This window comes from Anabrus simplex, chromosome 7 (genome assembly GCF_040414725.1).
Source record: "Anabrus simplex isolate iqAnaSimp1 chromosome 7, ASM4041472v1, whole genome shotgun sequence".
In the NCBI taxonomy this organism is placed as follows: domain Eukaryota; kingdom Metazoa; phylum Arthropoda; class Insecta; order Orthoptera; family Tettigoniidae; genus Anabrus; species Anabrus simplex.
This window is the reverse complement of record NC_090271.1, coordinates 52392493-52416326: the sequence shown is the minus strand read 5'-3', so window position 1 is coordinate 52416326 and position 23834 is coordinate 52392493. Positions and strand designations below refer to the sequence as shown.

Here is a 23834-nt window from a genome sequence, read left to right as displayed (position 1 = left end):
AACCTCATACCTATACAGCTGGGAGAAAAAAGGGCTAGAATAAAAATTAAGGTTTTCCAGTTCACAAATACTCATAAGAAAGTTCGAAATAATTTGAAAGGTGAGCATATGATGATTAACATTTAGATATAAATAGGGCAAAGAATAATAAAATTGACTGAAAATTTGAAAGGAAAGAACAGAAATAGTGTTAAGTGACAAAGATACATAACACTCATAATTTAATTTACATACGGAAATATGCAACACAACCTGTGCGAAGTTTTCATCCTCAGAACTTAGGAATGATTTTGATTCTAAATCGATAATCCGAAACTTATGGTTTAGGTTTGTAGATAGGTTGTGGCTAGGACTGATATGTTTGAGTCCGTGGTCTCAATTAAAGCTCAGGTTTTGCCTGGTGTGAGCATGGAAAACCATATAAATGTATCTAAAGGACTGTGGAATGCACGATGTTTATACAACGACTCTCGAATGCATAGTCCCAAATAGTTATTCGAAAATTGTACTTCGTCTTTGCCATCATTAGATGTTAATTGATGAGATATATTCTTGCAATTCAAAATTCTACATTGCCTGTCTCAACGAAATAAGTATCACCAGTTAGTTCTAGTACTATTTCACATTGCTTGTCCAGATTCAACACTTGCGAGGTTTAGAGAGGCTGGAAATATACTCCTCGGTTAGGTTCTATTGTTAGTCACGATATAAGTTTTATAACAAGAAATAATTATGGATTAGATATTGATAAAATGACTAGTATTTTCTTCTATTTCCGGTTAGGCCTACCATAACAAAGTCGAATTCAACCGTGGGGTGTAGACCCAAACCTTGAACGTACTTCCGTTGTAGACTGTCTCTTCTATAGCCTACTCATTTTAACATTAGGCTGAGTGGAGCAGAAGCTACATACTCTAGTATATATCGACAATATGAGTACTATGGAGGAAGTGAACTTGAATATAATTCCACTTTGTCATTCATTTTGTTAACCTGAAAAGTATCAAAAAGGCAAATTTATCAGATTAATGAGGAATCAGAACTGGAATGTGACTTTTCATTTCTAAAGATTATTTCACATTGCCCGAGATTTGAATGGAGATGCCTAGATAGGAAGAGAGTGGTTATGTCACTTTGTTATGAAGCCGTAGAACCAATCATTTGTAAAGTTGTGTTTTTCCTCTGCTTCCAGGAGCCAGCCAACTACGACTTCCAGTACGCCGTTCAGGATGCTGAGTCTGGTAGCGACTTTGGCCACCAAGAGAGCAGGCAGGAGGACAGTGCTGTGGGTGAATACCGAGTGACTCTCCCTGATGGACGTACACAGGTGGTCGAGTACACAGCTGATGGTGAGGGCTTCAACCCCAGCATCAGGTACGAGGAGACCGCTGAAGGAGCCGCCACTGCCCAGAGGGCTGAAGAGATCAGGAGCGCCAAGGAAGGATACAGCTACGGCCAAGGACAAGGCCAAGGACAAGGACAAGGACAAGGACAAGGAGGTCCTTATTAATGAAAACACGACATCATGCAAACTAAATAAATTATCCTGTAAATAGTCAACTTGTAAATACCTCTTGTATGATAATATACGTCATTTTTGAAATAAATGCTCTTTTGAAAATAACTATGAACATACTTATTTATAATTAACACACAAGACCTTCACGCGCTAAAATGAATTACCCATTCACCAATCAGCTGACTAAATCAGGTTATTACGGTACTTTATTACCGCCCAAGTCATACATGAAGTTCCTTCCCTACCTGTTGAAATCGGGAACATGCCAAATATACTCCGTGAGTCCCATCTTTAGGCAAAAAGAGTTAGGAGGTGGTGATGGTGGTGATTAGTCTACGCTTTTAAGAGGAAGTTCAACTAGGCAACCATCCTCTATATAACACTAATCGGAGAGAAAAAATGGAAGTGTTCCGACACTTCGAAAAATGAAGATACCGGCCAAAGAAAGCCAAGGGCCATGAAGGGCGTTAAAATGAAAGGAAAAGGTCAGAAAAGAATGAGAGCTGAGCACGGGAGGTCGGATAGGATAGCCTGGATGTAATTTAGGAGCCTGGTAGAAGTAGGTGGAAGCAATGCCAGGCCTCAGCGCCACTTTTAGTCGCCTCTTACGACAGGCTGGGGATACCGTGGATGTATTCTAACGCCCCCACCTACGGGGGAAAAGGAGGTGATAAAGAAAATAACAAAACCAAGTTGTATAGTAAAATTCACTACTGTTCTGACATAATTACGTCTCATGGCCGGCGATGATCTGGAAATGTGCGCTATTGAAGTTAGTGGGAGCGAGTGCAGACTGTGAGGTAAGGTACGGATGGATGGCTAAATAATGTGACCTAGCAACCGTTCAGGCCTAGCAGCCGATTATGGATGGTCACACCGAGGCACAGATTTATTATCATTTGATTTTCTCAACGGGAAAAGTGTTTTCTTTTCGAACTGCAACTGTATACTGCTAAGACGGTATTTGCGCATTCAGGCCCATATTTGATGACTCCAGAGCAATTGTCTGTCCTTAGCTGACACTCATAACATGCGCAATTTCATCGTAAGAGTGAACAGTGGGTGTGTACGAGACATTTCCGTACTGCACACTGGGCCGGGAGGGAAGCAAAGTGACTTCGTCCTCCCGCTCGAGGCAATGCTATGCGTTCTCCTCCAACTTCGATAAACTGTAATTTACGAACATTAGTAGTGTACTGGACTACAGTTCTTGGATATCAACCATCACCCCAGTCACGTCCTTGAGTTTTGTCAGAGACGAGAGACTCACTGTATGTTACACAATACAGAAGGACTGGCTGGTGGCTTTACGTTGCACCGACACAGACAGGTCTTATGGAGACGATGGGATAGCAAAGGGCTGAGAGTGGGAGGAAGCGGCCGTGGCCTTATTTAAGGTACATCCCAAGCATTTGCCTCGTGTGAAAATCAGCTGTGTACTCGACCACCTGTGTACGTCCATCAGGGAGAGTCACTCGGTATTCACCCACAGCACTGTCCTCCTGCCTGCTCTCTTGGTGGCCAAAGTCGCTACCAGACTCCAATACCATTCCCAGAAGCAATACAGAAAGTGGATGTTCGAAAGTACAAGAAATAGTACTACAAGCGATTGTTGTTGTTTGAGTCATCAGTCTATAGACTGGTTTGATGCAGTTCTCCCTCCATGCCACCATATCTATGCTAACCTTTTCATATCTAGTAACTACTACATCTGTTCTAATCTGGTTGTCAATATTCATACCTTGGTCTTTCCCCACCGTTCCTATCGCCTACACTTCCCTCAAAAATCAATACAAGATGTGCTGGATGTCTTAAAATACGTCCTATCATTCTATTTCTTCTTCAAGTTAAAATTAGCAAAATCGATATTATCTCAACAAATCTTTTCATTCGTGATTTGATATACCTATTTCACCTTTAGGATTCTTCTGGAACATCACATTTAAAAATTCTCTATCTTCTTTATTTCTGAGATAGTATCGTCCATGTTTCACTTTCATACAGTGCCAAACTTCAGACGAAGTCTTCAAAAACACCTTTCTAATTACTAAATAAACGTTCGGCGTGAGTAAATTTCTTTTCTTAACAAAGGCCTTCCTTGCTTGTTTTAGTCTGTAGTTTATGTCCTCCTTACTTATGGCATCGTTAGTTATTGTTTTACACAACGGGCGAGTTGGCAGCGCGGTTAGGGACGCGCAGCTGTGAGCTTGCATCAGGGAGATAGTAGGTTAGAATCCTACTGTCGGCAGCCCTGAAGATGGTTTTCCTTGGTTTCCCATTTTCATACAAGGCAAATGCTTGGGCTATACGTTAAATAAGGCCACGGCCGCTTCCCACTCCCAGCCCTTTCCTATCCCATCGTCGCCATAAGACCTGTCTGTGTCGGTGCAACGTAAAGCCACCAGCCAAAAAAGAAAAAAGTTATTTTACTACCCAAATAACAATATTAATCTACTTCCTTTTATACTTCATTTCCTAATCTAATATTTCCTAAATTATCTGAATTCCTTCGACTGCATTCCATTACTTTTGCTTCGGACTTTCATCTTGCACTCTTTCCCCAAGACTCAGTCTCAGATAACATAATATCATCGGTAAATCTCAGGGTTTTGATTTCCTCTTGTTGGATTGTGTTTCCTTTTCCAAATTCCTTTTTGATGTTCTTTACCGCCTCTTCTATATAAACATTTAAGGGGAGAAGGGCCAAACTGCAATATTGCCTCACGCCTTTCTAGATTGCCGCTTCTTTTTCAAAGCCCTCGATTCTTATCGCTACAGACTGATTTTTATACAGATTTTACATAATTCTTCATTCTTAATATCTGATCCCGATTACCTTGAGAATCTCAGATTGCTTGGTCCAATCACCATCATAGAATGCCTTTTTAAAATCTACCATGTACGTGGGCTTCTCCTTCTTAATTCGGTCATCTAAGATCAGACGGAAAGTCAGAATTGCTTCTCGTGTTTCTACATTTCTTCTGAAGTTATTTTGATCTTCTCCCAACACTTTCAACTTGTCTTTCCATTCTTCTGTAAATAATACGCGTTAAAATTTTGCAAGCGTGAATGTTAAGGTAGTTTTCACTCTTGTCAGCATTTGCTTTCTTGGAAATAGGTATGAAAAAATTCTACGTAAAATCGAATGGCACATCTCCTGTATCACACTTCTTACACACTAGATGGAATAATCTCACCATGCTGGTTTATCATACGGCAGTCACTAATTCTGAGGGTATATTATCAATTCCATGTGCCTTGTACCTACTTAGGTCTCTGAAAGCTTTGTTGAATTCTGATCTCAAAATTGGGTCTCCCATTTCATCAGTATAAAATATTAAGCAGAAAACTAACATCGAATAGCATTTTCAAACCTGCGTTATATAATAAGTTATTGTGTGGAGCAGGTATTTGTGTAGATTTTTTTTTTCTTGCTAGTGGCTTTACGTTGCACAGACACAGAAAGGTCTTATGGCGAAGATGGGATAGAAAAGACCTAGGAGTTGGAAGGAAGAGGCCGTGGCCTTAATAAAAGTACAGCCCCAGCATTTGCCTGGTGTGAAAATGGGAAACCACGGAAAACCATCTTCAGGGCTGCCGACAGTGGGATTCGAACCCACTATCTCCCAGATGCAAGCTCACAGCCGCGAGCCTCTAACCGCATGGCCAACTCCGCGGTATTTGGGGAGTAGAAGATGGAATTGTAGCATTAGAAGTAGTTGTAAATAAGCTTGCCAAAATAAAAATGTTATTGCCAAGCTGTGTTGTAATCAGTGGAGTGAGAATGATGCGTGAATGCGTGAGTATACGGGCAGATATTGTTAAGGTTCGTATTCAAGGAAAAGACTATGTGGCAAAGTCGATTTTGTACCCACCAAAGTCCTATTTTCCTATTCATTGTGGAAAGTAGACTTTGGCCGAGATTTTGTTTCAAAGACGCCAATGGCCCGTACTTTGACTTCACAAAGTCGACTGTAGAGGATAATACAACGGCGGACATTCTAAATATAATCTAGTTTGTGGAAGATTTAGGATATGTCCAAGAGATTATCCCAGTCCCACATACTCCTCGTCGATTTATACGAGATGCGCAAAACCCGATTGAGTTCTACAGGGATAACACATTAAAAATAAGGCACAGATTCGAAAAACGATCTTACAATGTTCGAAGGTGCACTAATCGAAGAGAACTACCTGCAGTGGGCCTTAAATTGCTAATTGCTTTAAGATATTATGCCAAGGGTAAGTGTGAATTATCTGATCCTTAAATGTATAAGCATGAGGCGATATCAGACAGAAGGTTGAACAAATAATAAGAAAATCATTAACATACTCCTTTATGAACTAAGCAAATTTTTTACTGTGACTATTAAATTAAGTGTGGGGGTCATCATTCTCGGTGTTTACCAACTCGGACTAGAATTACATTATTTCTTGAAATATTTTGAACATTGTTACACTCAGTCCTTGTAATGCAGCTATGAAGTTTTGTAACTAAAGAATATACCGCATTTGTAGTACCGGTAGTAATTTTGTCCACATATATACAAACAATAATCAAACAAGTACTTCAGATATGGTGCTATATCCCAACACATTGTCTTTAGTATATCCCCCGAAACCTTATCAATTCCAACTGCTTTTCTACTTTTCAACTTTTGTATCTTACTGTAAGTATCATTGCTGTCATAGGTAAATTTTAATACTTCTTTAGTATTAGTAACGTCTATCTGGACATTATCCTTGTAACCAGCAATCTTTACATACTGCTGACTGAATATTTCTGCCTTTTGAAGATCCTCGCATACACACTCCCTTTGTTCATTAATGATTCCTGGAATGTCCTCCTTGGGACCAGTTTCTGCCTTAAAGAACCTATATATACTCTTCCATTTTTCACTAAAATTTATATGGCCGTCAATTATGCTTGCCATCATGTTACCCATAGCTGACTTCTTTGCTAGATTCAATTCCCTAGTAAGTTCCTTCAATTTCACCTTACTTCCACAGCCTTTTCTATATTTCTTTCCAACCTGCACCTCCTTCTTAGTCTCTTTACTTCCCTTTTATAATATAATGCATCTTTACCATTCCTTACCACCTTTAAAGGTACAAACCTATTTTCACATTCCTCAACAATTGCTTTAAACCCATCCCAGTGCCTGTTTACATTTTTATTTACCGTTTTCCACCGATCATACTTACGTACCAAAAACTCCCTCATGACTCCTTTATCAGCCATATATTACTGCCTAATAGTCCTAATTTTAATATCTTCCTTTCTTTCACATTTATTTTTAATTACCACAAAAACAGCTTCGTGATCACTAATACAATCTATTACTTCGGTTTCTCTATAGAGCCCATCTGGTTTTACCAGCACCACATCCAGAATATTCTTCCCTCTAGTTGGTTCCATCACTTTCTGAATCATCCGCCCTTCCCATATTAACTTATTAGGCATTTGTTGGTCATGCTTCCTGTCGTTCGCATTACCTTCCCAATTCATACTTGGTAAATTGAGATCACCCGCTACAATCACGTTCCTTTCCTTATCATTTCCCACATAGCTGAATATTTTATCAAATAATTCTGAATCAGCATCTGCGCTGTCCTTTCCTGGTCTGTACACTCCAAAGACATCAAGTTGCCTATTATCTTTAGAGATGAGCCTTACCCCAAGAATTTCGTGTTTGTCACCTTTAACTTTTTCGTAGCTTACAAATTCTTCTTTCACCAGAATGAATACTAGGCCCCCTACCATTCCTATCCTATCTCTACGACACGCCCTCCAGGTTCGTGAGAAAATTTCTGCATCCATTATATCATTTCTCACCCATGATTCAACTCCTATTACAATATCTGGTAAATATATATCTATTAAATTACTTCATTCTATTCCTTTCTTTACAATACTTCTACAGTTGAGCACTAACAGTTTTATGTCATCCCTACTTGATTTACAGTTCCCTGTTCCCTTAACACCGCTCCCTAGGCCACCCTGTTTCCCTGAATGTACCTCCCTATAATACTCCTAAACAAATTTCCTAACTTATAGGTACCGCTACGGTTTAAGTGAAGGCCATCTGAGCGCAGATCCCTATCTCCTACCCACCCATTAGGATCTAGAAATATCACTCCCAGTTTCCCACATACCCACTCCATAGTCTCATTTAAATCCCCAATCACATTCCAGTCAGTATACCTCCTACACAGTATTCCACTGATAACAGTCTCCGCTTCCTTAAACTTCAACCGTGCTGCATTTACCAGGTCCCGCACATCCCCAACTATGTTGGCACTTATACCTGCTTGTCTTACGTTGTTAGTTCCAACGTGAAACACTACCACCTTCTCCTTTCCTTCCCCCTTCTACTTTCCTCAACATCTGCCTTAACCTAATTCCTGGATAACACTCTACTCTGGTACCCTTTCCTCCACACACTTTCCCGACACATCTAACGATAGAATCCCCCATGACCAGAGCCTCAATCCTACCCATCTCATTTCATCCCCTCCCCTCCTGGTCAGCCCTATCTTTCCTGAGAGCTGCAGAAGCTACGTCCTCCTCCCTTTTCTCCATCCCATGACCCTGTTCCACCTGTCTTTTCGTATCCACTACTCCACATTTCCCTTTCCTACCTCTTCCCTTTCTCCTACTTCCACACTTCTCGGCAACAGCTCCCTGTTCCTCATCTTCCCTCGGTTGTTCTTCCCTGCAGTGACTCGCACCGATTTCTCAGCGACACCTGTCCTGAATTCTGGTCCTGAATGGAGCCCTTAGCCTGCAATCTCCTTCCCTTTAAAACATTAGATCACCTATCTTCTACAGTTCCCCCCTTTCCTTCCCATCCCTCTACTACACCTACTGTATCCTGTACATTGTTTGAGGGAGGCCTACTTTCCTTTCACTCTTAATGGCAGTCGCAGCTTATTGTCAGAGATTTATACACAATGTTAAATTTCCGAATGACAAGAAAAAATTACTTGTCAATGGAGGAACGACGTACAGCACTCAGGATCTGCAGCAGGATCGTGCAAAATGCTGTATATGGTCATGAGATACAAGCTCTTAATTCAAAGGAACAAGTTTTACGGAGGAGTCCGTTACGAGATCTTCATGTCTTTTTAGACGACCTGCGGATGTTACGAGTGAGAGGGCGACTCACACGTGCGCAACTGACGTATGACAACAAACATCAGTATATCTTGCCCCGTAATCTTCATTTAACCCAAATGATAATCAGGGCAGAGCACATCAAGTTGCTACACGCAGACCCGCAACTCCTTGTAGCATCATTAAGACAGCAGTATTGGATTCCGAGTATACGACAAGTCGTCAGATACCTCATTCACAGATGCTCTACTTGCTTTAGGCTAAAGGCATCAGTACCCCAACAACTCATGGGACAACTACCTGCACCACGAGTACTAGCTAACCATGCGTTTCTTAATACAGGTGTGGACCACGCAGGTCATACGTTTGTAAAACAAGGAGGTCGAAGCAGGTAAGAATCAAGTGTTATGTAGCAGTATTGGTTTGTTTAGCAATCAAGGAGGGGAAATTACCAGCAAGAAATGAAACATCAAAACGAGGGATACTGGGTGCATGAGGTGAAGACTCTGCTGAATGACACTGGAATCTAAATACATTGGGAAATGCATTTATGAAGGGTTGATATGGGATTGTGTAAGAAGGTGCTTCAAAGAGTGAAAGACCAACAATAGGGACAGAATGTTGCAGCAAGGGAACACTTGTTGAATTTTTAAAAGTTTGGCAGTAAGGGCTGAAATGTTAACTAAAATGGTAATGAGTGGGATAATTTGATGGCTGATGGGAGCGTATAAGAATGAAGCACCTAGAAAAAAATATGAGGAAAATCGATGCATTTTACGCAATGAAGATATGGACCTGGCTCACTAACTAAAAGACTGTAAGGAAACAAGAAATATCTGACAGAAATATATAGATGGAAAAAGAGAGATACAATGGAAAATGAAGCTGAACTTCACCCTATTGTTCAGTTGTTAGACAGAGAATGGAAGGCACCAGGGAGAGCAGCAAAACTATGTATGGCAACGAATGTCTAGCACTGAACTACAAGCTTGATAAATTAGAAATATTAGAAAGAAGAATTATAAGGAAAATATTAGGTCCTCTAAGAATTGCAGAGTTTTGGAAATTAAGAAGTAACAATGAAATTTACCAGAACATAGAAAACATGTCAGAAACGATAAAAAAAGGAGATTGCTATTTCTTGGACACATTTACAGAATGGATGACAATATACTTACTAAACGAATCTTCCACTACCTTTGGGAAAAGAAATCAACCACCACCTGGATTCAAGAAGTCAAGAAAATCCTGGAAGGGAGCAACATACGAGAAGAAGAATTATTGGAAAGAAATATTTTTAGGAAGAAAGTCCTTCAAATGAAAGGATTCCAAGGGAGGAAGGAAACGAAAACAGGCACAAAGTGGACTGAAGACAGGAAAAAGAAGCACAGTGAAACAATGAATGAATACTGGAAGAAAAGAAAAGAACAACTAAAGAGGAAGAATTGAAATTGTAACGTGGTCCTTAGAAGGCCGGAACGCAAGAAAAGATGAAAAGAGGAATGTGGGTAAAATATTTAAAGAGGATGAAACATAAGATGCATGTAGCTAGTAGAAGGTGTGTATATCGAGTTATCCTAGACATTATTGAGCCATACCCTGACGGCGCATATGAGATTAAGTCATATATTTGGCATATCGTATAATTATATAAAAGTGGATTTCAGTCAGGCATTGGAAAAGTAGCAGATTACAGAACAGTTGAGACCGGAAGTCCTGGAGTCGTGATGTCGCTGTATGTTTCGCGAAGCTTTCCTGCAGCCGTGGGAAACGTTCAGCTTTACCAGGAGTTAGCACATCCCGGCACGTGCAGAAGTCGTTGGCCATGAGGAGTGTTCAGCCAATTAGGAAGCGAGGGTGTGGCTAATATGAATTTTGGACCGCGCTGAGTTAAAATCCCAGGTTGACCAACATTGATATCTGTGTGATGTGTACAGCGGTAAAGATAAGTCAGTTCTGTTATTTGAGGGGTTTCTGCGGGTCTGAGAGTGAGAAATAATAAGGAATATGGTATAACAATTATCTGAGCCGTAATTTAGTTATCAGGAGTGCTTCTGATATTAATTTTAGTAAAGCGTAAAGTCATTGTGTGTAACAATAAGTCTGTTTGGTTGAGTATTTGAACACACTGGGAATCCCCTAGCCACAACGGCGTTGGCTATGTTATTTAAGCGCCCACTTGTCGGGAGCGTTCTTCTTATTGTGTATGTTGCCATGAAGTGAGCATCGCTCCATACTTCTTTCTTGGTGTGTTGTTGTGAAGTGAACATCGTCCAGTACTTCTCCTTTATCTGTGCGTGGATGCTGCCACGTGGGCAGAAGTCTAACATTGTAAGGTCGCACTAAGACACTGAATTTATTTTTGTGAACAGTGCTACGTAAACTGGGTACAGTTATAAGTCGCCAAGTGCGCTATGTCGCAAGTTCTTAAAGTAACAGACGGTAATATTAGCCGTAGACTGGTAATTGAGTGAGAGACGCTCATCCGCATTGTACTTTCGGGCCGGTCGCGTATTGCGAAAGACTTTCCGTATCGAACCGCGAGCCGCTATAAATAACTGTATTTAAACCCTTAACATTTATTGTACAGTGTGTTTTGTGTTGTTGTTTTAAAATTGGCATTAAATTGCAGCTGACGAAGGGTTTATTCGGCACGTGCACGGAGAGCGGTGAAGAGATATTGACCAGAATCTTGTGTGTTGCTCTTATACAGGAATTAACCTCAAGAGGATGGCATCGCCTTTAGAAGAAAAAAGATTGTTTACACGTGTTGAAAACCTGTTGAAGATGGAGTAGACCCCACAGGTGCAGGGATGTAAGCTGCTACCAATATCCAGAGAGTTGCCAAGTTAAGACGCATGTATTATAATTAAATGGCATGTTTTATGAATTACGATTAATACTAGTAAGACTTGGATTTGAGATTTTCTTTAGTGTAATTTTTGACTGACGGCATGTGTTCATTTTACATTTGTGATGCTGTAAATATGGATAGGAGGGGATCGCATGTCTTCTCTTTATTTCTTTTACTTTATAACTAGCTAGATGGGATTTTGAGGGAAATGTTTTAGCTTAAGATTATTCCTGTATTTTTGTTTGATAGAGATAGAAGGATTAGATTGCCAAAATCATCAACCTCCCTAGTTACACTCGCGGCGTCGAAGCTAAATTGTATTTATTTATTTATTTATTTATTTATTTATTTATTTATTTATTTATTTATTTAGAGAGATTAGTGACAGATAGGACGCATGCTGCATGTACTACAGGAGCTGTAAGACGTGTGGAGCTGTACATGCACCGTTTACTAGAATATATTCTTCTAATGTGGGTTGGAAACTGTTTTGAACAATGATTATGAGAGGGAATCGAACCCTGATTTGTACTGAGAAAGACTGATGAGATTACAAGGTATACATGAGAATTTAGTGCATGCTGAAATATGAAGTCTATTATGCGGGCAGATTGCATGCCTGGAGATGATATAAGAATTGTGTGAAGCGAGAGTAGGATACTGTTTGTATTCTGAGAAATTATTGAGAATCAGAATTTCCGTGAAATAAATGTGAAGCCAGTGAATATGATGTGTGTGTTGAATTATAGTAGCATGCTGGCAATATGTACGATTGTGTATGTGAATCTGCGAGCAGTTGTTGAGAAAGCTCGCCCTACAAGTTAGCTTATCAGCCAAGGTTATACAGATATCGCGAAGTGAGGTGCTATTTCCGTAATATAATCTTGTCAAAACAGTGACCAAGTCTCCCGAGCAGTCTTGAATTTTATCATTCTTTTCAGCCCACTGCAAAGCAGGAAATATGTGACTGGTCTAGGGAGCTAACCGGTGTAAGGTAACGCTCATCCGCATTGTACTTTCGGGCCGGTCGCGTATCGCGAAAGACTTTCCGTATCGAACCGCGAGCCGCTATAAATGACTGTATTTAAACCCTTAACATTTATTGTACAGTGAATATTACGTGTGTTTTGTCTTGTTCTTTTAACGTTGGCATTAAATTGCAGCTGACGAAGGGTTTATCCGGCACTTGCACGGAGAGCGGTGAAGAGATATTGACCAGAATCTTGTGTGTTGCTGTTATACAGGAATTAACCTCAAGAATGCAGCAGAGGAACGCAATTTTGCCCATTGCTTTCCATGGGTGTATTAAATGATATTATTTTTTTCTCTTACAGGGTGGTGTTTGTATGTGAATTCATGGTGATTTTGATCTATTGTCTTGTTGATTAATGGGGAACAGCCCGAGTGCTGAGTGTATGGTAGTGGTTAATCTACTTCTTGCTAGATCTTTTGGTGAACCGCGTTTCAAGTTGAGTCAGTGTAGTGTATAAGTTTTCCCCTACCTGATCCAATTTAAATACTTGGATATTGTAATTGTTTTGTCTTTTCTAAATATAGCGTTGGGAAATACCACTAGTATTTTTCGTAGGTCATATCATGTCACACTGCGTCTTAAATCACGTTTAAAGGCAATTATCGCGGCAACTACCCTGAATATCACTCCGTATAATGTGCTGCTCCATGGGAACAGGAACGTTGGACTATAACGTGGAGTTATTCTGAAACTCATAAATATTTAATGTTGTAATTTGGAACTTTCATTTGATCATTTATTTGATCAGCATCATTAACGCTTGCTGTCCATATTCACTTTCGTTGGTTTTAATTTCCTTTCAATGTTAGTTTCATTGACGTTTTATTTATTGGATTTAATTTCTTTTATTTGAGTTGTAGTATGATTCGGGGTTATTTTATGTAATGAACTCATCTTACCACCCTATTAGTGTTTCTCATTCGAGATAAACCTCCATTATTCCTATTATATACTTAGAGATAAGTTATAAACTTCGACTTTTAGACTTACCCTCGAACATTTACCCACTCTCTGCCCAACCTGAGTTAGTCGGATGTTTAATCAGGAAATGGAGGCATCGTCCTAGAGGGTTCCTACCCCTGGGTACAGTATGCTATGGCGTAGATTAATTGTAGATGTATCTGAAATGTTAAGTTTATGTAATCATGAAGTAAAAGTACGTCCAAGTACTATTTACGGGAAATAGTAGTCTATAATAAGTAATAAGTATAGTTTTTTGGTAGTTGCTTTACGTCGCAACGACACAGATAGGTCTTATGGCGACGATGGGATAGGGAAGGTCTAGGAGTGGGAAGGAAGCGGCCATGGCCTGAATTAAGGCACAACCCCAGCATTTGCCTGGTGTGAAAAGTACAGTATAGTTAAATCATGTTGTAATATTTATCTTACTTGGATTATCTTTAATATTGCGTATGGTTAAAGAAAACCTAACTGCATGTATTAATTATGACTAGGGGCTGCCTGGTCGAGGTAGTAAAAGCGTGCTTGGTTAACCGGAGGATGCGGGTTCGATTCACGTCAGGAAGTTGAAAAATTCAAGAAACGAGATTTCCACTTCAGGAGGTGCATATTGTCCTGTGGTGCACTCAGCCTACTACAAAAATGAGTACTAGGTTAATTCGTGGGGGCAAAGCCGGCCAGGCGTAGAGCTAACCACTCTACCCCATCAAGTGCCGAGGTTACGAATACTGGAAGCCTTTACATTCACACCTCCAAGGGCCTCCATGGCCAGTACGGAGATGACTTGGCCTTCTTTAAAATTAATTATGATTGCAGTAAATGAGAGAGCCTCCATGGCTCAGACGGCAGCGCGCCGACTTCTCACCGCTGGGATCCGTGGTTCAAATCCCTTTCACTCCATGTGAGATTTGTGGTGGACAAAGCGGAGGCGAGACACGATTTTCTCCGGGCACTCCGGTTTTCTCTGTCATCTTTTATTCCAGCAAATCCCTTCAACACCATTTTATTTCATTAAACATTCATTGATCATTGCCCCAGAGGAGTGCGACAAGCTTCGGCAGCCGGCACAATTCCCAACCTCGCCGCTAGAACGGGGCTTCATTCATTCTATTCCTGACCCGGTCAAATGACTGGGAAAACGCTGTGAATTTTTATTTGAAGGAAGTACAGTAAATGAATACTCTCTCCCCACACGGCGATCATCCGTAACTTGGAGAGAAGACGATTTTTTTTTTACTTCTTTACGTCTCACCAACATAGGTAGGTTTTGTGGTGACGATGGGATAGGAATGGGCTAGGAGTGGGAAGGAAGAGACCGTGGCCTTAATTAAGGAACATCCCCGGCATTTGCCTGGTGTGAAAATGGGAATCACTGGGAACCATCTTCAGCGCTGCCGACTGTTTGGTTCGAAACAAATACCTCCCGAATACCGGATAATGGCCACACTTAAACGACTGCAGCTATCGACTCGATGAAGAGTATTTGATTCAGTCATTTATTCATTCATCATTCATTCATAGATTTCATTCAGCTAGTTCTGCAACTCTGCAGATCGTATTATGAAGCCGCGCCTGGACTTCAGGAAATACATCCCGTAAGTTGCACCCCTTCATTTCTTTGTGGGTAAATTCGTTGTATTCCGTGGTTCTCCAGAAAGAAGGAGTGTCAAAGCTCATTAATAAATGTTAATTAATAAATTAAAAAATTAATAAATTAATAAATAATTCAGAAACATAAATAGTAATAGGAAAACAGGGATTCAAAATTCTGGAATCATTTTCAGCAGACTTCAAATTAAACAGCATATTTCACATATAAAATGCATTAGAATGATGGAATTAACTTTCTAAGCTTATCCGAGCCTTTTTTGGGATCGCAGAGGCCGGATGTCTTCCCTGACGCTACACCAATTTTGAGATGAACATCCCAACGTATTCAGGATTTGAACCTCTGTCTTCTGGCCACTGAGTTAATCACAATCCACAATGCTAATGATGTACTGCAGTATATCATATAATTTGGCAAAGTTGGTTTTGGAGGATACTCATCAAACGTCACTGCAGTGTCTCAAGCATCTTCGAAGGATCCCCTCCCACTCAGAGCGTGGTGACGCAAGGTGGAGTTGACCCCCATCCTTGTAATCCAGTTCGCGCGATCTCCTCGGCCAGCTATATAAGGTGACCGTCTCTTCTCTGAAGCATCCAGTAATCTTCGGACCTCATCCCACCATGACTAAGGTACACAGTCTGCATTACTTGTCAGGTTATCGGTAACGTAACAATCACATTTCTCAAACCGAACGTACGTTATATCCAGGAAGTAAAGAAGAAGTATAGGTTTTGGAAATGTTGCTACGACAATAAATTAGGCAACAATAATTACACTGCGAAGTTTGAAAAACGAATTACTAAATATTCTTAGATTTCGATTGTATTCAAATTTTATTTTAAAATTTATATCTATCAATAAGTACTTTTATATTTTAAATTTCTTTATAACAGGTAGATTCAAGTAACTTGAAGTGTCACTGATATATCCGGTTAATTTTCTCCTATCACCAAGATATCATTAACGTAAATCTTTAATAATTTGTCGTTCCAAAATTTACTTCTTTTAAGGGCCATATATCCGAATATCATTCTACATTTTGGCAGATAGATATTCAGCAGCTTCCTCAGTAGGCCTGGAAAGAACGTTGTTGCAGGTGATGGGTTTACATTAGGACTACTACTACTAAAATGTTCTCATTCTCCCCTGAAGGGGGGGGGGGGCTCTTAGACGTAGACGCCGTCCCTCAGGCCGGGAGATTCTTAACGGTGAAGAAGATGCTGGGAGAAGGTGAGGCGGTTGGTGGCCGTGGCCTATACTAGGAACTGTCCCAGCATTCGCGTTAGTGCAGGAGAATGGAAAATCATTGAAAACCATTCTCAGGACAGCCGAAGGTTGTGGATAGACGTGAGGTGCAGCCCTGTCCCGTCTCCCGAATGCAGAGGCGAAGAGCCACGGTAGAGCCATGGCCACCCCCCCCCCCCACCTTCTGCTCGGTTGGCCGGTCGGAGTGCAGAGCTCTTGAACCACGGACCAGCCGTGGCCACAGGCAGCATTAGGACCTGTTAATACAGGGGATAAAGTATTCGCAGGAGATGGTTTCTAAAACATCAGCTTTTGAAACTGAGGGGTGAATATTTCCTAAAACGTGGCGTTAATACTTCTTGATATTTCAGATCAGTTTCTATTGTTATTAATATTGTTATGGTGTTGATTATTATTATTATTATTAGTAGTAGTAATAGTAGTAGTAGTAGTAGTAGTAGTTATATTTCTTACAATCGTTGAAACATACAAGAAACTCACACACATCGCAATCTGTCGGGCGAGATTCGTCATTAAGGCCACTAATATTTACGATATTTTTTCTCAGAATGAAAAGTCAATTGTATGTACACATTTCTTCAACAATTAAGCCAGTATTCGTACTTAGCAGATAAACAGCAAGCAAACGTACTAAATGGGATAAATAGTATGCTACCAGAATTGTTATTACGCTCTCGTAAGTAGGATTCATCCTAAACCTCTACCGAGCATGTATGGAGTGAAGAAAATATAGGAAAGAGGAATCGAATGAAGAGAATCGTTCAGATCTTCACCAAACTCGAAGGCGTGAAATTCGATGTTTAATTTTAGTGTTAAGCGTAAGGAACACTTAATTCCTACAGAGATTTATTTTCAAATGTTTATTACACATTGTAATTTCCAGCAATTCATGCTAACCATATTGAGAGTACAATATTCATATCTGGAATTTTCATCTTCAATTAAAAGAGCGGGACGCAATACTCTGATAACAATTAACACAGTTTTCTACTTCGTAGTATACAAGGTAGTTCAAAGTGCATATTGCGTGTCTGGATAGTAATCTTAAAGCAAATGAATCAGCTGAGAGCTTCGCAATCGATTAGGAATTTGCATTTCTAATTATCAACTCTGAATATTCTACTTACTTTCTCCTTCTCCACAGATACTTCTAGCTTTAGCCGTCGCAATACTTGCTGGCGTCTTAGCCGAGCCTCCAGTGGGGCGCGAGTACTTGCCGCCCAGCAGAGGAGGAAATGGCGCCTTGTCAACCCAGTACGGTGCCCCAAGCGCTTCCGGTCGTCTTAGCGGTGGAAATGGCTTCGGTGGTGCTCCTTCTGCACAGTACGGTGCTCCAAGTACTGGTTCAGGACGTGTAAGTTCTCCCTCATCTCAGTACGGTGCCCCTAGCGCTTCTACACGCCTCGGTGCCTCCAATGGATTCGGTGCTTCTGCCCCATCTACTCAATACGGTGCTCCCAGCGCTTCTGGACGTCTCGGTGCCTCCAATGGTTTCGGTGTTTCTGCTCCCTCATCTCAGTATGGTGCCCCCAGCGCTGCTGGACGTCTGAGCTCCTCCAGTGGCTTCGGTGCTTCTGCCCCATCTACTCAATACGGTGCTCCCAGCGCTTCTGGACGTCTCGGTGCCTCCAATGGTTTCGGTGCTTCTGCTCCCTCATCTCAGTACAGCGCCCCTAGCGCTGCTGGACGTCTGAGTTCCTCCACTGGCTTCGGTGCTTCTGCCCCATCTACTCAATACGGTGCACCCAGCGCTTCTGGACGTCTTGGTGCCTCCAATGGTTTCGGTGCTTCTGCCCCGTCTACACAGTACGGTGCCCCTAGCTCCTTCGGTTCCGCACCCTCCAGCCAGTACAATGCTCCTTCAAGCCAGTACGATGCTCCATCTGCCGCATCTGGCGCTTCTGAAGGCTATAACGGATTTGGTCGCTCCTCCGGAAGGACTTCTGCTGGCGCTGGTGGTTACAGTTCTGGTGCTTCTGGACGTCAGAGCGGTGCTGTTTCCCCCGTGTACGGTGCCCCCAACGGTGGATACAACTACGACGATGCCCGAGCTCGTCTTGCTGAAGACGACCTCTCAGTAAGTATTTTGAAAATTCTGATAAGAAAAATATAAATAAGTAAGAAAGAATTCTGAAACGGATTTGAAAGAAAAGAACTGAAATAATGTGAGAGAAAAGTACATAACACATACAAGTTAAGTATAAAGAACAGAAAGACATACTATACATACGAAAGTATAAAATACCTTGTTTCCGTGGTTTCCCATTTTCACATCAGGCATATGCTGGGGCTATAACTTAATTAAGGCCACGGCCGCTTCCTTCCCATTCCTAGGCCTTTCCTCTCCCATCGTCGCCATAAGACCTAGCTGTGTTGGTGCGACGTAAAACAAATAGCAGAAAAAAAAACCTTGTGTTACGGAGGTTTCAGAATCAATAATTCGAAACTTATGGTTTTGGGTACATAGGTAGAATGTTGCTAGAACTGATAAGATAGTGACCGTGGTCTCAATTAAAGTACAGGCCCTACATTTGCCTGGTGTAAGCATGGTGAACCATATCGTAGCATCAGCAGGACTGTTAAATGCAGCATGGTAATGCAATGACTCTCGAATGCAGAGTAAGAAATAGTGATTCCAAAGTGTTACCTCATCTTTGCCGTCATTATATACCAAGTTCTGAGAAATATTCTTGCAACTTAAAATTTTACATTACCAGTCTTAACAAAATAACTATCAACAATTAGATCTAGTATCTTTCTATTTCACAGCACTTGCGCAGATCCAACTCTTGTGAGGTTTACAGAAGCTTAAAAAATATATTAATCGGTTAGTTTCTGTTGTTATTAACGATATAATTTTTATGACAAGAAATAATTATGGTTTAGAAATTTATAAAATCCATGTTAATACCTTCTACCTCTGTGTGCCATAACAAAGTCGAACTCAATCGTGCGGTGTAGACACAAGCCTTGAACGGACTTGAATTCAAAATAAAATTCTTCCTTACTTATTTTAACATTAAGCTGAGTGGACTAGAATCTATTCGACTTCGTGAGTACGATGAAGGAAGTGAACCTTAATATAATTAGATTTTGTCATTCATCTGATTAACCTGAAAAGTAGGACCTTGACAGTGAAGCAACGAAGAAGCAAATTTGTCAGATTAACGAGGAATCAGAACAACAGAAAGGTGGCTTCACTTATGAATTTTCTTACACATTGCCCGGGATTTGAATGGCAGGTGCCTAGGTGGGAGGAGAGTGGTGATGTCATTTTGTTATGACGCCGTAGAACCAATCGTTTGTAAAGTTGTGTTTTCCCTCTTCTTCTAGGAGCCAGCCAACTACGAATTCCAGTACGCAGTTCAGGATGCTGAGTCTGGTAGCGACTTTGGCCACCAAGAGAGCAGGCAGGAGGACAGTGCTGTGGGTGAATACCGAGTGACTCTCCCTGATGGACGTACACAGGTGGTCGAGTACACAGCTGATGGTGAGGGCTTCAACCCCAGCATCAGGTACGAGGAGACCGCTGAAGGTGCCGCCGCTGCCCAGAGGGCTGAAGAGATCAGGAGCGCCAAGGAAGGATACAGCTACGGCCAAGGTCAAGGACGAGGACAAGGAGGTCCTTACTAATGCAATACACGACATCGAGCAAACTAAATAAATTATCCTGTAAATAGTCAACCTGTAAATACCTCTTGTATCATAATATATATCATTTTTGAAATAAATGCTCTTTTGAAAGTAACTATGGCCAGACTTATTTAGAATTAACACACAAAACATTCATGTGCTAACTAAACGATTGTTTCGAGAGCCATGCGGTCTAAATCACTTCTACCAGCCCTCAAATGAATTACACATTCAACTAAGGCAGGTTATTATTTTATTGTCTCCACGAACCGTACCTGAAGTTCCTTCCCTATTTGATGAAGTTAAAAGCATGTCAAATATACACAATGACTCCTACCTTTATGGTAAAATGTTAGGAGGTGATAAGGAAAAGAACAAAGCCGAAATGTAGAGTCCAATATACAGTACTTCTGTTTATGTCATATGTCATATGACTGGTGGTCATCTGAAATTAGCAGCCGTTGGTGGGTAGCCATGATCAAGACACATAATATGGTCTTTGATTTTCAATAAACGGGGATTGGTTTCTTTTTAATATTGAATATATTCCTTAGCAGACAAGTAGGGAGTCCCCATACTTTGATAAACGTAAAATAAAGCAATTTCGTCAATTTTGCCGATACTGAAGCGATAAAGACCCCGGAAAGGTTTCAAATTGTGAGTCTAGGGCAGCTCTATCAACGTAAAACAACAGATTTCGAAACTTACTTCCGGCCTAAATGCAATTCTGGAAAAACAGCCTACGTACGTAGGCTATATGATGTAACATAGTTATGTGTGAATGTGTGAGTGAACGTCTTGAGTAAATAGTTCCCAAATATTTATATAAATTATTGTTATATTATATGAATTCCACGTAGAGTAGTTAATATTGAATTTATTTTTTTCATTTTAGACTTATGATGTTGGCCTTTTAGTTTTAGTCTATACTAAGTTATATTATATTATTGTATTCATTATCAAGCTGCATAATGTGGTTAAGTGTAAGAGGAGGCCAAGAATCCTAACTTCGCCAAAAATAAAGACATCAATCAATAAATAAAATCACTTGTTTCTTTACTCGTTCCCTTTTTAATTCAAGTCCTAGCCATATCAACATATTTACATAATTATTTCTGTAATGTGTTGCTTGGTTTAATACCCTCAGACGTTTTTTGATTTTTGAAAAATATCCACACCGAGTGTAGTTATAAGAGCATAAGTGAAATTCTGCATTGACTCACATTAGCGGTCGTAGTGGTGCTTAAGTTAAACAATGCATTGACTCACATTAGCGTTCGTAGTAGTTCTTAAGTTAAACAATGCATTGACTCACATTAGAACTAGTAGTGGTGCTTAAGTTAAACTATGCATAGCTCACATTAGCACTCGTAGTGGTGCTTAAATTAAACAATGCATTAACTCACATTAGCGCTCGCAGTGGTGCTTAAGTTAAACAATGCATGGCTCACATTAACACTCGTAGTGGTGCTTAAGTCAAACAATGCATTGACTCACATTAGCGCTCGCAGTGGTGCTTAAGTTATACGATGCATGGCTCACATTAGCGCTCGAAGTGGTGCTTAAGTTAAACAATGCATTGACTCACATTAGCGCTCGCAGTGGTGCTTAAGTTAAACAATGTATGGCTCACATTAGCGCTCGCAGTGGTGCTTAAATTAAACAATGCATTGACTCACATTAGCGCTCGCAGTGGTGCTTAAGTTAAACAATGTATGGCTCACATTAGCGCTCGCAGTGGTGCTTAAATTAAACAATGCATTGACTCACATTAGCGCTCGCAGTGGTGCTTAAGTTAAACAATGCATTGACTCACATTAGCGCTTGCAGTGGTGCTTAAGTTAAACAATGCATGGCTCACATTAGCGCTCGCAGTGGTGCTTAAATTAAACAATGCATTGACTCACATTAGCGCTCGCAGTGGTGCTTAATTTAAACAATGTATGGCTCACATTAGCGCTCTCAGTGGTGCTTAAGTTATACGATGCATGGCTCACATTAGCGCTCGCAGTGGTGCTTAAGTTAAACAATGCATTGACACATTAGCGCTCGCAGTGGTGCTTAAGTTATACGATGCATGGCTCACATTAGCGCTCGCAGTGGTGCTTAAGTTAAACAATTCATTGACTCACATTAGCGCTCGCAGAGGTGCTTAAGTTAAACAATGCATGACTCACATTAGCGCTCGCAGTGGTGCTTAAATTAAACAATGCATTGACTCATATTAGCGCTCGCAGTGGTGCTTAAGTTAAACAATGCATTGACTCACATTAGCGCTCGCAGTGGTGCTTAAGTTATACGATGCATGGCTCACATTAGCGCTCGCAGTGGTGCTTAAGTTAAACAATTCATTGACTCACATTAGCGCTCTCAGTGGTGCTTAAGTTAAACAATGCATGACTCACATTAGCGCTCGCAGTGGTGCTTAAATTAAACAATGCATTGACTCATATTAGCGCTCGCAGTGGTGCTTAAGTTAAACAATGCATTGACTCACATTAGCGCTCGCAGTGGTGCTTAAGTTATACGATGCATGGCTCACATTAGCGCTCGCAGTGGTGCTTAAGTTAAACAATGCATTGACTCACATTAGCGCTCGCAGTGGTGCTTAAGTTAAACAATGCATGACTCACCATAGCGCTCGCAGTGGTGCTTAAATTAAACAATGCATTGACTCACATTAGCGCTCGCAGTGGTGCTTAAGTTAAACAATGCATTGACTCACTTTAGCGCTCGCAGTGGTGCTTAAGTTATACGATGCATGGCTCTCATTAGCACTCGTAGTGGTAGAAAAAGACAAACTGCTAATCTAATCGAGCGGATAATGAAGATTAAGAAAAGGATTTGCAATTTTTAGGAATAAATAAGGAATATGTTCTCATACTATATTTTACTGAGTTAAAATTCGTAGCTCATATCCCTAGAATGTTTTCAACATTGAGTTGCTTGCATGAAGGTTTCGAACTGTGGATTGTTGTACTTAACTGTATACAGCTAAGACAGTGATTGCGCATCTAGGACCATGTCTGATGACTCCAGAGCAACTGTTAGACTTTAGTTTCTTTCTTTCTTAATCGGCTTATACTCCAGGGTTTGTTTTTCCCTCGAATTCAGCGAGGGATCCCCCTCTACCGCCTCAAGGGCAGTGTCCTGGAGCGTGAGACATTGGGTCGGGGGATACAACTAGGGAGAATAACCAGTATCTCGCCCAGGCGGCCTCACCTGCTAAGCTGAACAGGGGCCTTGCGGCGGGATGGGAAGATTGGAAGGGATAGACAAGGAAGAGGGAAGGAAGCGGTCGTGGCCTTAATTTAGGTACCATCGCGGCATTTGCCTGGAGGAGAAGTGGGAAACCACGGAAAACCACTTCGAGGATGGCTGAGGTGGGAATCGAACCCACCTGTACTCAGTTGACCTCCCGAGGCTAACTAGACCCCGTTCTAGCCCTCGTACCACTTTTCAAATTTCGTGGCAGAGCCTGGAATCGAACCCGGGCCTCCGGAGGTGGCAGCTAATCACACCAACCACTACACCAAAGAGGCGGACTAGTCCTTAGTTGACACTCATAACATGCTCAATTTCATCGGAAGAGTGAATAGTGTGTGTGTACGGGACATTTCCGTAGTGCAATCTGCAGGAAGCACCACGTGTAACAGGGCCTGCGCTGGGCCGGGAGAGAAGCAGTCACAGCAGTTGCACGAAGTGACTTCCGCCATCACGCTGGAGGCAATGAAACACGATAAGCGTTCTCCTCCAACTTCGATAAATTGTAATTAACGAACATTTGTAGTGTTTTGGGCCACACTTCTTGGCTTATCATCCATCACCCCAGTCACGTTCTTG

The 23834-nt window shown here is 41.1% G+C and overlaps 1 protein-coding gene across 1 annotated transcript; it reads left to right on the top strand.

The window, feature by feature from the left end:
• The first annotated feature begins 15532 nt into the window (after positions 1-15532).
• Positions 15533-20048, top strand: LOC136877686 (pro-resilin). The gene is made up of 3 exons (XM_068228480.1): positions 15533-15721; positions 17503-18435; positions 19692-20048. Exons 1-3 carry the CDS (start codon positions 15713-15715, stop codon positions 19989-19991), a joined length of 1242 nt encoding a protein of 413 aa, XP_068084581.1. The 5' UTR covers positions 15533-15712; the 3' UTR covers positions 19992-20048.
• Positions 20049-23834: the final 3786 nt, after the last annotated feature.

Excerpts from the sequence above, each read along its gene's own strand:
- LOC136877686 (XM_068228480.1), top strand. Across the intron at positions 18,436-19,691 it reads TTGCTGAAGACGACCTCTCA|GAGCCAGCCAACTACGAATT; the intron begins GTAAGTATTTTG and ends CTCTTCTTCTAG.